The sequence below is a fragment of the Corylus avellana genome, chromosome ca9 (genome assembly GCF_901000735.1).
Source record: "Corylus avellana chromosome ca9, CavTom2PMs-1.0".
NCBI lineage: Eukaryota > Viridiplantae > Streptophyta > Magnoliopsida > Fagales > Betulaceae > Corylus > Corylus avellana.
In genome coordinates this window covers 2,348,966-2,363,964 of record NC_081549.1, presented here as the reverse complement: position 1 = coordinate 2,363,964, position 14,999 = coordinate 2,348,966, and the positions used below count along the sequence as shown (strand labels likewise).

Sequence of the window (14,999 nt, the reverse complement as noted above, 5' to 3'; positions counted from 1 at the left end):
TTCAAGCACTATATCGTGTACATGGGTGAGCATTCATATCCAGACTCTGATAGCGAGCATTCATATCCAGACTCTGATAGCCTCATCAAATCCAACCATGAAATCCTTTCTGCAATTGTTGGCAGGTAATCTCTTAGACCTAAGCAGCTCTATATATATATATTGCAGACTTGTTCCTAATATGAATACTATATATATATATATGTCCCTTTCAGTATTGATGCAGCACAAAAGGCAATGGTTCATCATTACAGTAAGACTTTCAGAGGTTTTTCAGCTAGGCTTACACCAGAACAAGCTGCTACGGTATTAGGTATGTATAAATTAACTGGTATATATATATATATATATATATATATATATATATAAGAGGTGTTTTTGTTTTTACAGAAAAAGAATCAGTTGTTTCAGTTTTTGAGAGCACCATTCATCATCTTCATACGACAAGGTCATGGGACTTTATGGAAAGCAATGGTTTGGGTTATAATATTGACGGCCGATTTCGTAAATTCAGTAAAAGAACAAATCAGGATGTCATAGTTGGCCATATTGATAGTGGTAATTAAGTTCCCTTCTTTTTTTTTTCTTTCTCATCGATCGAAGATCAAAATAATTGTTCGTCATAATTTATTTGTTAGAATATTAATTAAATAATTAATCTTTTTATTAGTATAATTTAATATGTTATTAACTGAATGATAATATTCATCAATCTACAGGTGTTTGGCCCGAGGCCTTGAGCTTCGACCCACACGAATTAGGTCCCGTGCCAGAGCATTTTAGAGGAGATTGTGTTACAGGACCTGGGTTCGAAAAGGCCAATTGTAACAGGTAATTATAGAAACTGAAAAAAAAAAAAAAAAATAGCTAGAGTAATGTTGTTTTTGAAAATATTAAGTTCACGATTGTAATCTTTTCTTATTTTTCAACTGCATGTGCTTTGTTAAATACATGTAAGTTTTAGATATTAATGGAAATTTCTCTATTTAAATATTTGACGTGTTGAGCAGCGTCGACAGTCGATGCTATTCAACACCGACGCTGCTCAACACGTAAAATATTTAAATATACGCTAAAAGTTGTAGCTAAGAGTTGAACAGTTTTGTAATACAAAATTTGATATGATTATGCAGGAAATTAATTGGTGCCCGTTTCTACCTCGATGGGTTTATGGCAGATTCTGGCCCACCTGAGAATTTTGCACCAGGAACAATATACCGATCACCCAGAGACGATTTTGGGCATGGCACTCACACGGCTTCAACAGCCGTTGGATCAGAAGTGAATCTGGCCAACGTAAGAAAATGGGACAGCCACACGGCAAAAGGTGGAGCCCCTCGTGCTCGGCTAGCCGTGTACAAGGTTTGCTGGCACAACAAGTGTAGTTGCGCCGACATCCTTAAAGCTTTTGACGATGCAATTCATGATGGTGTCGATATCATTACCATTTCAATTGGGTCGGGTCATCCGGCAAAAGGGTACCTGGAAGACTGCTTTCTCATTGGATCTCTCAATGCTTTTAAAAATGGAATTCTTGTTTCCGCTTCTGCTGGGAATAATGGGAATGCTGGGAGTGGGAATGTTGAGAATGCAGTTCCTTGGATTTTGACCGTTGCGGCTAGTACAATTGATAGAGAAAGCTTTTGCTACTTGCGTCTTGGGACCGGCTCAAGACAACTTATACTGGTTAGTCTTAAATTCTGTTTGTTTCCACGGAAAATATGTTTTTTTGGAAAAGGTGGTTTTAAGTTAACGGGGCAAACTTTTTCAGGCTCATGGATATAACTTGTACGACCTAAACGGCTCTTATGAACTTGTAGCAGCAGGTGCTGCAGCTGGCTTTGGGGCTTCCTATGAGCAAGCAAGGTCAGTTTAGTAAAACTAAGGCTTTGTTTGGCAAAGCCTTCTCCTTAGATATATAGTCTATGTAGATTGATGTTAAAAAAAATAAAAAAATAAAAAAAATAAAGTAAGAATGTTTGGTATAAAAATGTGAAAAAATGAAAAGGTTTTGTTTTGTAATTATTATTTTATTTGAATAGTAATAAAAAGTGAAAAAAGTTGAAATGTTTTGATGTTTATTTTTTTTTTGGAAATTGTGCATGTAACAAAGGAAAAGAAGGGTTTTGCCAAACAAAGCCTAAAATGTTGTGGTATTACAGTTTTTACTACAGTTTCGAAAAAAGTCACATAAACTGTCACGTCAATCCGACAATAATAATTACGTACAATTCTCTTACATATCACTTAATTCAGAGATATTTCTCGATGATTAATTGCTTTTCTTTGTTCTTTTTCCTTTGTTATAGCTACTGCAACAGAGGTACACTGAACCCAAGTGTTGTTGGAGGAAAGATTGTGGTGTGCAGATTACAATCATTGAGTGATAATGCAGGAGACAAATCAACAGTAGTAAAAGAGCAAGGAGGTGTTGGTATGGTCCTCGTAGCTATTGGTGCAGCAGATACTTTGATATACAAATTTGATATCCCTACCTCCATAATAACCAATGAAGATGAAGCCAGCAGACTTGACATGTACATGCGTAGCACAATGTGAGTATTAGATGCCTAAATCCTCCTGTCTTCATTTTGTGCTTATTTTTTCGTTTAATTTGTCGTTTCAAAATGTGCGATTTTAAAAAATGTAGCTAAAAGTTTGTATGTGAAATTGTAGCGTCAGTCAGATTCTAAGAATATGTAATCTGACAAGATTTGTGATATTTGCAGGCAGACGGTCGCAAGCATTTTTTCTAACAGGGATAAGGTTAACACAAAATCTAATCCCCAGATGGCTAGCTTCTCTTCAAAAGGACCTAATTCATTAACTAGTGACATCATTAAGGTACGCCTTCTCTCTTTCTTTATAAAAAAAAAATAAATAAATAAAAATAGTAAATTTAATTATTTAATTAATATTTTAACACATGTGAGTTCAATCTCTCACTAAGTACTATTGTCCCAATAGCTTAAACCTATAAAAACGAGTATGAGATGCGATTTTTATTGCAGTAAGATACTTATTTGTTTAAATCATGTTTGCAGCCTGACATTACAGCACCAGGAGTTAATATTTTGGCAGCTTGGCCACCTTCAGAAAATGAAGGTGTTGATGCCATTATCTACAAAATGGATTCTGGTACATCTATGGCTTGTCCTCATGCCTCTGGTGTTGCAGCAACCCTAAAATCCGTTCATAGAAACTGGAGTCCTGCTGCAATTAAATCAGCAATAATGACAACGGGTTAGTAATATTTCTTTCTTACTTTTTCATGTCCTAGGTACAGTTGACACTTTTAGTAGTAAGTTGCCACATCTTTCCAATGCAGGATTCAATCTTTCTACATTTACACGTGCATACTCAACACCTTCTGAGCTCTTTTCCTTTTTCTAGCTTAATTAACACATTAGAGAGTTAGTTGACATCTTTCCATTATAGGATTCAATCTTTTTACATTTTTCATGCCTTAGATATTTGCATACTTTAGGGACCCTTGTCCGTGCCTGCACCATTCTACTATATATCTTATAATATAGTATGTTGAGGTACCATTCAACCTAAGCCTAAGGGTTTAGGCCTAACTATGCTTTCGCAATCGCTCACACTTGCGACATTTTTTCAACGTAGGACTCAATCTTTCTATTCTCACACGTTCATACTCAAACACCTTCTAAGCTCTTTTCCTTTTTCTAGCTTGATTAAGTCTCACATGGGTTTTATAATTTTGAAACAGCTTTAATGAAAGATAATACTGAGCAGGCAATCAAGTCATCAAATGGATATGATGCAACACCAATGGACTTTGGATCAGGACATCTGAATCCTGACTCAACACTTGATCCAGGCTTAGTATATGACTTTGATAACGACAACCTGATTGATTTTCTTTGCTCCCAAAACTTGAACGAGATTCAACTGCAAAACATGTTTGGGAAGCAGGTAGCATGCAAATATCCGCCAGTTGCTGCTTACAATCTCAATTACCCTTCAATTGGGATTGGTTATATGGCCGGACCAGTGTCAGTTTATCGCACCCTCACCTTTGTAGGGAACAGCGAAGATCCCAAAGTTTACAGAGTTTCCATTGAATCTCCTCCATGGGTCAGAGTTACAGTGGTGCCTGATACTCTTGATTTTTCGTATTCTAACAAGTTGAATTTCAAAGTCGATTTTGTGCCTTCCAAGGTTACAGGATATGGCTATGGGGGTATTACTTGGAGTGATGGTCAAAGTCATTTTGTTAACAGCCCAATTTTTGTAAATGTTGTTTAAGCTTATTGGGAAATTACTTTGTTGTGGATAGGATCTTTTGATCTGTTTTATTCTTTTTGGTTTGAATAATTCTGTTTGGACAAAGTTTTTGATGCAGGGACTTTATTGGGCTAGTGTTAGGATTAGGATTAGGGTTAGGGTTTAATCCCTAGTCAACTTCAACCTAGTTTCTATTATATTAGTCAGCTTTTGATCAATAATATTATTAACATGGTTTTGTTGTCTTCTTCCCTCCTTGAACTTCTTCTCTCCAACTTCTCTTTTTCTTCTTTACTTCTATTGTTCATCTTCTCTTTCTTATCTCTTAGCTCTTGGTTTACAACCATCAATGAACAGAGGCATCCAATAGAGGGCTCATCTTTAAACAATGGAGGTGTGAGTTTCATTCTCAATACTTTGATTTACACATACTATGAAGAATGAGAGGATCATTATTGTCTAAATCTAACAATTAAGAATCTCATGCCCTAAAAACACATATCCATTTAAGAGACTGAGTTAGAGATAAACTTAATCCATTCTATTCTAGAAGTCTAGTATCTGGATGGAGAGATGATTTTGAAGTGCAATGCACAATAATTTATGTTTTCTGAATTCTTCCAGTAAGAAATTTATAAAGCTCTTCTAGTGAAATTGGTAACACTAATAACTTACCAAATGCTGAAAATCAGTGCAGGAACTCAGACTTAATGATTTCAAACACCTAAATGCATATATATTATATATATATATATAACAATAGTGAATTAGATCAGTAGATTAAGAAAACAAGTGTCCAGTAATAAAATCAAGCAAAATGAAAACTTCAGCATACAGGAGGGCCTAAAACCCACTTTAGAACCCCCATTTTTCCCACATAAAGAAACAACATCTTCAAGCTAATCTTTTGTGTCTAGTCTTCAAACAAAGCAAGGCTAGCAGCCTAAAGAAATACCCAAATCAAAATCCAAGAATATGATTCTCGACTTAAATTAACAACAAACAGGGCACTGAATCAACCCATTCTCGTTGCACTCACCACACCTCACCATCTTCTTCTGCTCGGAATCCAAGACCTTACAGCTTCCATTGCAGTCCATGCACATCACAAACCTCACCCCAGCGCAACCTTCACACCCGCCGAGAGCCCTCGGAATCCCATCAAACAAAATGCTTAGTTTCCCCTCCTCTTCCAACTTCACCAACTCATCTCCTCCGCCAATCAACCTTCCCTTCACGAAAACAAGAGGAACTTTCACCTCCTTTGTCCCCATTAGTCTTCTCAGCTCCTCTTTGAATCCCGAATCCATGGATACATCTCGCTCGAACACGTGGATACAATGTGATTCGATTATCGACCGGACCTTGTTGCAGTCCTCAAAGGTCTTCCGGATTCCTCGTAATGTTGTTGTGTAAATCACAACCGCATTTTCACCGCCAGGTGGGCACTTTCTCTCGAAAGAATCAAGAATAGCCTCCAATTCCCTCGACTTCCTCGCTCTTCGGGCTTTCGGTGTGGGGGAAACCATCATCTTGATTTGTTCTTCCTCTTCAGACAATTCTTTCTCATAAGAAGCAAGAAGCTCTGGATCAAACAGGGGACTAAAGCTCTTTCTTCGCGACGAAAAATCCAAATCTCTCCCAGGACTCTCTCTTTTTGCTCTTATTGGAGACCCTTTCACCGGATAACTTAGATTCAACACCGCCTTACACGAGTTCTCCGAACAAATCTTGGCTTTCAGAACTGCTTTCGGGCTATAATCGGCACGCCCGAAAAGATTAACCCGACCCTTATTCTCTTTCCCAGCAAATCTCTTTGCTTTCTTGGGAGACCCACTCTGATTCGAGAACTTCATCGGACTCCTCGCATCGAAACCGGAAAACCCACGTAGAAAAGCCCGCGGCTTGGGGCTCTTCTTGGCTTGATTCGAAATGGGCATTCCTTCTTCAAGATCCTCCATGAGTTCCCAAGCATTGATAACCTCTGGCTCCTCGCGAGGAGGAGATCTCTGTAATCTCCTACTCTCTGCTCCCACACAATCTTTGGTGGGTTGCTGGCTGTCCAAGTTGAGAGCCCCGTAGGTGCTTGACGTGAGAGAGACCACGTGGTTCACGCACTCGCCGCCATTGTTGAAAGTGATTTCTCTCTTCAGGTCTTTCCTGACGAGCTTTGACGAAACGCAGCCCATCGATCGGTGGGGTTCGCTCTGTTTTTTCTGTGCTTTTTGTTTTGGGGTTTGGGATTTGATGCAATGTGTGGGTAACGGTCTGGAAGGTTTTTTTTTTTTTCGGGGGGTGGGGAAGGGGTGAGGGTGGTGTTTTGAATCATAACCGTTACCCTGTCTACAACGGGCCCCAACGGTCAAAAAATTCGAATGGCCATGGCAACTGAATGTTTGTAAGAAGCCCTTGGATCTTTTCTGATTTCTATATTTGACCCGTTCTCATGACGATTTTATGTAATTTGCTTGTTTTTTAACTCACCAATTATGAATGCCCTACTTTCACCATCTAGCTAAAAGAATCCGAAAATGTGAAATATTTTAATTTAAATGAGAAACAAGTTGTGAAGTTAAAGTTAAATTGAGAATCTTGCTATGATATCATGAATTTAAATATTTAATTAATATTTTAACAAGTTAATATGTACAAATTAAGTTTTTCTTGATATAGATAAAATGAATCTCTTTAAATGCCACACCTCTATTTTATCGGGCTCGGAGCCTAGGGCACAATACCCATAACTTTTTGATTAGCTTTTGTTAAAAAAATAGGTAAATAAATAATTAAAAATTGATAAGTACTATCACATCAATCTAGTAGAATATAACATTACTCATTTAGCAAATGAAACTCTACGATTAAGCCCATTAAATTATAATTTTAGCGCTTACAATTTAGGTCTCGTTTGGTTCACGCAATGTTTAGTCCATTGAAAAATGATTAGCTACTATTACGAATAGAAGAGTGTAGAATAAATTAGCTAATCATATTCTTTCGTTTGATACAATGTACTATGTTGGTAAATGGAATCATATTGTGATCAAATTTTCTAAAATACCCTTATAATACAAATACAATTTATATTATTAAGGACTTTCATTCTTTTTTTCTCTCTTTTTTTTTTTTTTTTTTTTTTGCAATTATGCTACAAAATTATTTATATATAAAAAATATACAGTTGGAAAAAGACAAAATCAAATTCAATCTTGAAATCAAAAAAATATAGTTGGAGAATGTACAGAGAATTAAAAGAAATCAAAAAACAGATTATATATTTGTATTTTATAAAAACCTTGCAGATTCTGTTTATCCGTCAAAAAAATAAAAAATAAATAAACGGAGAGATGAAGAGATGAAAATCAGAGAAAAACGGTATAGAGATAGAGAAAAGAGAAACAGAGAGATAGAGAAAGAGAGAGAGAGAGAACGAAATATAAAAGAATCAGAGAGATAGAACGAAATTTAATCCCACAAGTGAGGTTTTTTGTGGCAATTTATATGATTAATTCAATCCCATAAGAAATGATTAGCTGGCTTAGTTAACTCTGTGTTTATAGGATTAGTAGTCCCATATAAATAGATTATTCTCAGGAATAGTGTTACCAAACAAAAGATTAGTTATACATAATGTTAGCTAATCTAATCTAAAAATTTATTTCACAAATCAAATGGGCCTTAGTCAAATGGCCCGTCTAAACCAACTTCCTTAGAGATGGTGAGAAGGAAACCTTGTCAAAATCGCAAAAGCAAAGCCCTAGACGGTGGAATTTGACCAAAAACTGGTCCAGCCCACCATGAAGCAATGGAACTTAAATGAGTGGGAAAAGGATAGGGCATCTACTTGGCTCTCAAGTTGTAGAGTAACCCTAGAAGCAACTTTAGAGTACCAATTGACAAGGACAGTAGACGTGTCCAGAAGGGTATATTATGGTCGCCCAAAAGTACCTATTTGCCTCTCCTGATCCGTCAAGTAAGGGGCACTCATTTTTGTTCGTGTCCATAGGCACTTGAAAAGGATAAAAGACCCTACTTCCTAGGGCAGGGTCCACCTCAACTCAAGCGGGGAGATTTCAGATTTGGATGGGACTAGAGAGAAACTCAATTGGGCTCCTCAATTACAAGTCCATCATATGGCAATTAAACAAAGAATCTAAAATAAAATAAAAGGTAGTTATCATTTTCAAATTATATACGAGTGTTACACATTTTAATTTTTTTTTTTTCTCAAAGGATTTGTCACAATCTAATGAGATTTATTATTTTGGAAAGTGTATCACTAACTTATGGGATAGTGAACTTATGAGATTGTGACACATCATTTGGAAACCAACTTTTGAGAATAAGTTTTGAGATGTCTAGCATTTCTCAATTATATAAGAGTCTCTCTCGCTCTCAATTATGTTACTTCAACAAATTTACTGACTTAAGTATTGGAGGTTCTCACGCTAGCAGCCAGCCGATGCCAAACCAATGATTAAGACAAGATCAAGAATGAAAGAATGAAAACAAAAAATGATCAAGCAGTCCCGTTAGATTTAAGGAGTTAATGGTGAGAGATCCACTAGAAAGATTTCATTTCACTTTCAGCAATTATTCAAAGTCGTTGATGTGTTCTTCCAATTAGGTACCACACTCAAGCGAGGATCATATATCATGAAGTTCAAATCACATCTTTGGATTCTCCTCTCTTCTCACAAGGCACGACTTATTCATTTTTCATTAGAAACAAAATTATATTTATTTTTCTAAGCTAACATGTGGCGTCTCATATAGTCTGAAGACACATTTCTTGACACAACACGTTTTAAAGTCGTGATGACCATGAAGTTATTCAAATTTTACAGTTAAGTGTGTTTATGTGAGAGTAATATTAAGATGAATAACCTCTTGAAAATACAATTATATTATTAAAAAAAACCCTTGAAAATTTTCACTAGTCTTTCTTAATGAGAACTGATTTATTTTTTTCTTTTAATCCCAAGTTCGGACCTCATTCCCTGCCCTATCATTTGTCATAGAAAAGTATGCATTTATTCTTGTTCTACAGTTTTCATCTTCTGGAAGGTGAAAGGAGAAGCTTCATCATAGCTCACGTAAGTAAAAGCAACCTTTTCCGTGGCGGCTGAACTGAGAGGGCACGGGAAAGCATGTCTTTATTCGACGGTATGTTCATATTTATATTGAATAATGTTTTTTAACGTCGTTTACTTCTTTATGGACTCCAAACGTACCCCACTCGCCGTCGTGTTGCTTATTTCTTTTTCCTATTTCAATCTCTACTTTTCCTACCCACTAAACCCAACCTACCAAAGTACCAATATACCAAATTCTTAATCCTATATATATATTATTTAAGAAAAATTATTTATTTAATTCAAATCTTATTAAAAAATGAGTAATATTATATGTTATAAATTTGTCTAGCACTATCAATTAGTTTTTGAATTTTTTTTGAATTTTTTTTTTTATTTTTAAAAATGACAGGTTGCTAGTGTCACCTCAGCAAAATTGAATAAAAAGTATAATATCTAGTTGTTCCCATCAAAAATATATGAGTTATGTTATATACCACATCATTATCTCGTAATACTGACGTGGTGTTGCCAATTTACCAATATTATTTTTTTCTTCTTATAATAGTTGATATAAAGGTAATTTGATAATGCCACATCAGCATAGTATGATAATGATGTAATATGTGCTTTTTCTCAAAATATATATCAAATTGATCGTTGGAGTAAGCTATTTGTCTAAAGAGTAATGTTATAAATTACGTTTTTATCATTATTATCTTATTTTACTGATGTGGCAGTGTCAATAAGTCATTTGATCAACTTTTATTAAAAAAATTCAAAAATTAATTGACATTATTACATCAACAAAATAAAATAATAATGAGATAAAAACGTAATTTCCATCGTGGACAAATAGCTTACTTCAAGGACTGTTTTGATATAACAATAAATTTTAAAGACAAAATAAGTATTTTGTCTTATTATTTAATGGCTCGGCTTGGTTTAATATGGCTTGGCGAGGTCTTATGAAATAAGAATTTCTTATAACATAATTATGATTTTGTTGAAGAGAGAGAGAGAGAGGAATTGTCAACACTTAAACATATTGAATTGTTGTTATATGTATATTGATTTCTCTTGGTGTTGAAGTCCTGAAACTTAAATCATAGGGTGAAGCTAAATAGCACGTTGGCGTGCATGGCACGCCAGTGTAATTTTTTATTTTTTTTAATTAAAAATAAATAAATAATTTTTTTTTTACACTGACGTGCCACGCACGCCAGCGTGCTGTGTATCACGGTCCTAAATCATAAGAGTGAAGAAAATAGTATAATAGACCGAGGTGAACATGTTGAGATTAATCTCTACACTGACGTGGCATGTTGTCATATATTATAGGTTTTGGGTTTTTTTTTAGTCATAGTTATTGGTCTTAGACATATATATGTCACAAACACGATAGGGAATTTATATAATTCACTTAGAATTGAACTCGTTGAAATTGAAACACGTTTTCTCGTTACAATGGGAATTGGACTTGAGCCATATTCCCTGAACAAGTATCGGAGAGCGAAAAATATCAATCGGTCCCCGGCAACAAATAACATAGAATTTGGGACCAAAGTGAGTCATCAATGGAGAAATAATTAGCAAATTTGACAAAGAACTTGCATAATTAGTTGTTATAGGAGAAAAGTCTTCGTTAATGCACATTTACTTTGCCCTGATCCTTATAATCCTGGTGACAAGGCAGAGCTAGTTGAGGATTAATTTTTATCTTTCCAACTAATTAAAATAATGAGAAAAAAAACAAAAAGATAGATGTAAAACCTTATCGTTTCTTAAATAATATATTGTTATATTTTTTTCTCTTCCTTTCCTTTTCACCCATCATCTTGAATTTAATTATCGTTTTAGACACACATGGTAAAGAAATTCATAGTTGTTGGGCGTTGTAATGAATGTGTGTTGGACCAAAGGCAATTATAGTGTTTTTAGAATTATGAACTTTTTGAACCATTTAATTAAATTATAAATACCCCTCAAGAAAAAGGAAAAAGTTTTCGGAATAAATTTTTTCAATTCAATCTATTATATTGACATTCATAATTAGAATATGTAATTCTAAAATGTATTTTTAAAACTTGTCAAATCACATGCATTTTTAAAATGTACATAAAAATTACATGTTATAAGGACATATATCACATGCTTTGTTAGTCATATTAAAAAGAGTAATGCTATATACTACACTAGTATCTCATTATGCTAGCAGACATTACTAATTCACTATTATATATATATATATATATATATATATATGCTAGGGGTCAATATTTTTCTCATATTTAGTCAATCTCATCTTACAAATCAACTATTAAATTTATAAACTTATGTGGACCCTACATAAGTCAATGGTGAACCTCAGAAACCTAATGGCTGATCTATTAAATTTGTAATATGAGCCAAATATAGAGAATTTATTTACCCCTAACAATTATTTTTTTTTTAACAATATCTAATTGAAGGGTGAATTGACAGTGTCATATATATCAGCATATTTTGATATTGGTGGAATTATGGATAAGTGGAGTAATGCTATATACTCGACAACAACACAAGCATCTAAAGTGATCTTGGATTCATACACTTTCTTCATGTTCCTGCAATAAAATGCTATTTTTGCCATGTCACCATCTAAAGTGATCTTGGATTCATACACTTTAAGCTTTGTTTGCAATTATATCTGAGAAATATTCTTTATTCTTTATTTATTTATTTATTTATTTTTTGCAAGTATCCGAGAAATATTCTTAATTTCTCAGAAAAAAAATAGCAAAATCTGATGAGAGAAGAGAAGTGGCAGCCAAATGAATGGTTTCTCATGAATGTCATAATGTCAAATCTTCATGCTGTGTTATTTCAAAATTTCAAGCAATTATTGTGGACTTTCCTTGCTGGATTAAAAAAAGAAAAGAAAAAGAAAAAGGTATTCAGACGTGGCGACCCATCACATGGCAGTTGAAAAAAACAATGGATTGTTCTGGGCATAGACCATAGGTTCTGGCCCTCTGTTTGAAAATAAGGATGTCAGCTCATTTATGGGCTTCGTTTTATTCCTCGACTCTACTCTAGTGTCCCACCCACACCCTACCAAATTACATTTTTGCCTCATGTTAAAATTGGAGCAAAAGGTAATTGCAATGGCCTCAGTAATTTTTTTTTTCTTTAATATTTAATGAGTTGTAATATTTGAGGAATTAACATTCACCTAATGTAAAATAAATTACATTTTTTTTCTTAATTTCTTACATTCTATCTTCTCTTAATAATAAAAAAAAATGAATAGTTAAAATAGGAGAAAAAAATATATGATTTTTTTAAAAAACTAAAATGAATAACAAGTTTGCTGCGTCGGGTATATTTGTAATTTAAATTAACTGTGTTACAAATTAATTAGTCTAACCTAACGTATTATTAATTAATTAAACTGTAAGTTGATTGTGAAACCTATTTAAAATTAGAGAAAAATGTAAAAATTTTAATTATTAAAAAATTGAAATTAAATTTGAGTATTATTATACATTATTATACTCCTTTCCCTCTCCCTAGTTTTCAATGTTTGTGTTTTTTTTTTAATAAGTCGTATGTCAATGGACAGCAACACAAGCAAGAAACAGGGAGCAGAGATAAGTTTGGTATCGTGGCATGGGAGACTTTGATTGGCCTTGTACTTTGTCACCGGTCGTACCTAATCGGCCTCTAGGATCCCTCCTACCGCAACTATTACCAATTTAACATTTTAACCTACCCACCAAAAGTGGCTTCACCAACAAGAATAAATTTTAAAAAAATAATAATAAAACAAATATTATTTTAAATCCTATGTAATTATTTTGAAAATTGTTCTTAGACCTTTTTGTATCATGATTTCTGTTTTTTTACATACTATCATATGAAATATAAAATTTAGAGAAATGCTAAATTTCATACCATAATCATATTATACTGATGTGGCAAGGATTAGTAATTCTTGAATCTTTTTTTTATTTTAGAGACATGATCAGGGTTCAACTGGGCTTTATCTAAGACCTAATATTTACTTACGTGGCATAAAATTATATAAAATCAAAACATATGTCTATAAAAGTTGGGTCTTAATGGGGCTCAATTATCTCTTTATTTTTTTAAATTTTTTTAACGTGGACCGATTCAAAGGCTACTAACTCTTGCCACGTCAACACGGTGTGATTGTGTTGTGAAGTATATTATTACTAAAATTTAGAGTAATGTATTTACACCCATTTACCACACATTTCACCAAATATCTAAATACTAATTAACACCGCCACATTAATAAAACAACATTGGTCTTAGAGAAAAAGCTTAAAATGGATGCTTTTATTGAAAGACATAGGCTAGTAAGCTTATTGTTGCCGCCATAGATATAGAGATAATAATATCACCCATAAAACCTGGAAGAGCTAGCTATATATTTCGTGAAATGCACGATAATCTACCACTTTATTATTGCATGTTAATTAGATGCTGATTTTTTATTTTTTTTAAAAAAATTTAGAGAGAATCAATCAATGTACAATTATTCAGCTATCATTTTTATTTTTATTATTATTTATAACAAGCCGGTGGCACGTATTGCTGAAGGACAAGATAGCATTTCAAACTTAGATATTTTATAATTAATTATATTATTTGGGCACATAAATAAATATATATATATAAGATCTGGCACCAAGTGGTCATTGAATTCAATTTTATTTCCTTATTTTTATTAATTTATTGTGAGTTTTGGTGGTCGCATTAGTTGATGAATGATGATGAGCCATTTACATTTCTGATATGATAACGAGAGATCGAGTTGGGAGGAAGAAGTTGAAAGTTAAGATGGGTTGAATGGTATTTCATGAATTAATAATATTATAACAAAATTAATGCAAACATTTTAATAAATTAATAATCTCACAAATGTGTTTTGCATTAATTAGTTAAATAATTTCAAAAGATGAAGACAAGTCTAGAATTAAATGAGAGATATAATCTCAAACTTTTGATTTGTATGATATGTTTTTGGCTGGCAGATCTTATAATAACGAAAGGTAAGCGACCTAATCTCCACTTATAGATGCTCTCTCTAAATAACCCCATAACAAATCTCTACCTATAGATGCTTTGCGCTTTCTCAATTTTACTGAGCTGAAATGCAGTGTTTATTAGTCTTTAGATCAGTCACTATTAAAAAGAAATAATAATAATTAAAGATTAATGAACGTTTTTAGCATTACTCATAATTGAAACTCCATAACCAATCCCAATTGTTTAAGACAAACAAACTAACATTTGATTATCATTGGTTGGTCGAATTTGGCTTGCCTTCTATAGAACAATTATTGGAGATTATTTGGATGGAAAAAAAAAAAAAAAAACTATGGAGATGGCAGAGTTCATCCCTAATCATCTAATTTTCATAGTTTATAATTTCACATGCCAGAGTCTAGTGATTTTTTTAGTGGAGGCAAATCAAATTCTGGTCGATGTAAAACGCTCTATAGCAACTGGAAATCTTTGTTTTAAAAAATGAGAGATTTATGCGTTCAATGTGCGTAATTCATATTTCTAAAATAAGACTATTTTATGTAGTGTGAAAACTATAAACCCACCAAATTAACTTCAACACTTTAATTAAAAACCTTTTAGCAATTTGACCTCAAT

The 14,999-nt window shown here is 33.5% G+C and overlaps 2 protein-coding genes across 2 annotated transcripts; one reads left to right on the top strand and one right to left on the bottom strand.

Moving 5' to 3' along the window:
• The first annotated feature begins 21 nt into the window (after positions 1-21).
• Positions 22-4,272, top strand: LOC132191687 (subtilisin-like serine-protease S). Its single transcript, XM_059606778.1, has 10 exons — positions 22-125; positions 216-313; positions 412-558; positions 720-831; positions 1,134-1,686; positions 1,772-1,866; positions 2,310-2,555; positions 2,730-2,844; positions 3,045-3,243; positions 3,734-4,272. Exons 1-10 carry the CDS (start codon positions 22-24, stop codon positions 4,270-4,272), a joined length of 2,208 nt encoding a protein of 735 aa, XP_059462761.1.
• A 763-nt stretch (positions 4,273-5,035) lies between these two features.
• Positions 5,036-6,532, bottom strand: LOC132161635 (uncharacterized protein At5g39865). Its single transcript, XM_059571795.1, has one exon. It carries the CDS (start codon positions 6,438-6,440, stop codon positions 5,244-5,246), a length of 1,197 nt encoding a protein of 398 aa, XP_059427778.1. The 5' UTR covers positions 6,441-6,532; the 3' UTR covers positions 5,036-5,243.
• Between the last annotated feature and the right edge of the window lie 8,467 nt (positions 6,533-14,999).